This window comes from Miscanthus floridulus, unplaced genomic scaffold (assembly GCF_019320115.1).
Source record: "Miscanthus floridulus cultivar M001 unplaced genomic scaffold, ASM1932011v1 fs_799_1, whole genome shotgun sequence".
Classification (NCBI taxonomy): domain Eukaryota; kingdom Viridiplantae; phylum Streptophyta; class Magnoliopsida; order Poales; family Poaceae; genus Miscanthus; species Miscanthus floridulus.
Window position 1 is genome coordinate 19,057 of NW_027097287.1, and position 2,356 is coordinate 21,412.

Below are 2,356 nucleotides of genomic sequence, written 5' to 3' on the forward strand. Positions count from 1 at the left end.
CAAAAAAATTTGTGCAAACATAGTCAAATCTAAGTTATTCTTGAAGAATTTTTATTAATAAAACAAGCCACAATAAAAGAAGTAATATTTAGCATAAATTTTTAAATAAGACGAGTGGTCAAACTTATGATAAAAAAGTCAAACAAACTATAATTTAAAACGGATTTAGTATTTCTTTACGTGCACACTGTTCTCATCGATGTCCGTCACAGCAGGCACGTACGTAAACGTGCTGGCAACTTGGCATATATCATCACATAGGAAAAACACGTCATTATTGAACACTTACACATCGCATGACACGAAATAAAGAAGTGCGAACGAACAGTTACACGAGAGATTAAGAGACGAAACAGCGTTTCGTAATTATTGTTACCACGCGCAGCTCCTCAAAAGTTCCTTTTCGCATCAGATGGACAGCTCCGTCGTCGCCATCTCCTCCCTCTTCTGGAGCGCGTTCGCCTCCATCTTACAGCACTTGCACGGCGGGCTCACTATCGGCACCGCGCCGCGCGCATGCGCGTGCCCATTCTGAAGTCCCTTCGCGTGGGCGTCGATCTTACGCGCGATGATGACGGAGTTGATGACCTCGTCGTCCGGGTGGTACACTGCAAGCACGTCGAACCCGCCGCGCCGGATGTCCTCCGGATCGACGATCGGGTACAGGAACCCGCGAGCCCCGTGAGCGCTCCGCACGACGAGAGCCGCTCCGTCCGCCATGTGCCTGCCAAGGTGCGCGACCACCTTGGCCTTGTCCTCGGCTGCCATGCCGACGAGCGCCGCCAGGAAGACCACGTCGTACTTGCGGAGCTCGTCCGTGAGGTTGGCGACGTCGGCGGTGTGGAAGGACATTCGCTTGCGCAGGCCCTCGTCCGCGCGGACCAGCTTCCGGGCACGGTCATTGGCGGCGCCGCACCGGTCGTAGTTGTCGAACAGCGCGTTCGGCAGGTGGCGGGCGGCGAGCACGAGTGAGCTGAACGGCAGGGGGCCTGACCCGACGAAGGCGATGCGGGAAGGCGCCAGGCCCGGGACATAGCGGATCAGGAGGTCGTACTCGAGCTTGCTCAGGTTGATGTAGTTGCTGAAGTAAGGGAAGCGGCCGAGGTGGTCGAGCGGGTTGTCGAAGGCGGCGAGCATGTCGGCGTAGTGCGCCTCAAGGTGGCCCTCGGCGTCGGAGCAGAGGCGGATGAGTTCCTCTCGCATCCTCTGCGCGTCCGGGCCGAGCTTGGTCACGTCGACGGGGCTCGGCGGGACGCAGGCCATGACGAGGTTGGTGAACAGCGCGTCGACGACGGGGGACGGGCTCAGCGACGGCAGCTTGGCGATGTCGGCGTGGAGGGCCGCGATCTTCTGCACCAGGGCAGCAACCTCCACGTTCTGGGCATCCATGGCAGTTGGTAGAGTTTCGCTGCTACAGTTGCAGTTGGGAAGCTGAGGAGAGCACGAGAAGCAGCCGATGATGTCTTTGAGCTCAAGAGCAGGCAAGTGTTCGACAACTCGTGCTGCTTGATGAGAATTGGAACAGGGACCGAGGGTATATATAGAATGTCACGGCAGTTCGTTCATCAGTGCCTCACTGTCACTGATCCGGCCTTCAGAGATGCGGCATGTAAACCGATGGCAGCTCCAGTTGACGTGCATGTGTTTTGTTTTTGATGAAACGTGGACGTATGTGGCTGTGAAGTACTCCAGTAGTTTATTTATTACTATATTATTAGTAGTACCTGAGGAGGACTGCGAGCCATCCGATTACATGCATGTCGAACGCATGGCGCGCTTCACGCGTCCACGGCCAAGACCAGTTTCATGCCTCGTTATTATTATTATGATGATGTTTAGATTTCACGGCGAATGTTCCGGATCTTCAACACGTCCACGTCACGCCCTGAAAGTGGTAGCCCTGTTTTTGGTCCCTTCCCGAAGTGGGCTTGCCACGTCCACACCATGACCTGGTCAGGCAACTGAGCATCTCCACCTGAGAATAAATAATCTTCTTTTCTTAATAACGAGTGATTACAAAAATTAAAACAAAAAACAAGTTTTTTTAAAAACAATTAATTAAGAAAACTCCTCCCTCAATCCCAATAAGAAAAAGGAAGAGCAAGCCAATCTCATTTCTCTCTCTCTAATGTTGACGTGGTCTACATCAAAGTTGAAGCTATCAATACGTAACTTCGTGGTTGATAATATTTTTTTTCTAGGTCCGTTTAGAGGCCCAGATGTTTATTTTAATTTCTCAGATCTTGAAATCCAATTTCTTTGAATTTTCCGAACACAAAAAATTCAGTCCTCTTAATGATCTCAATAAAAAAGTTATCAACTACAAAATTATAGATCATGTTGAGAGCTATAACTT

The 2,356-nt window shown here is 51.0% G+C and overlaps 1 protein-coding gene across 1 annotated transcript; it reads right to left on the bottom strand.

Annotated features, from left to right (window-relative positions):
* Positions 1–356: 356 nt before the first annotated feature.
* On the bottom strand, positions 357–1,935 carry LOC136533168 (nicotianamine synthase 2-like). The gene is made up of 2 exons (XM_066525736.1): positions 1,725–1,935; positions 357–1,431 (listed from the first exon to the last, which is right to left on the bottom strand). Exons 1-2 carry the CDS (start codon positions 1,743–1,745, stop codon positions 409–411), a joined length of 1,044 nt encoding a protein of 347 aa, XP_066381833.1. The 5' UTR covers positions 1,746–1,935; the 3' UTR covers positions 357–408.
* Positions 1,936–2,356: the final 421 nt, after the last annotated feature.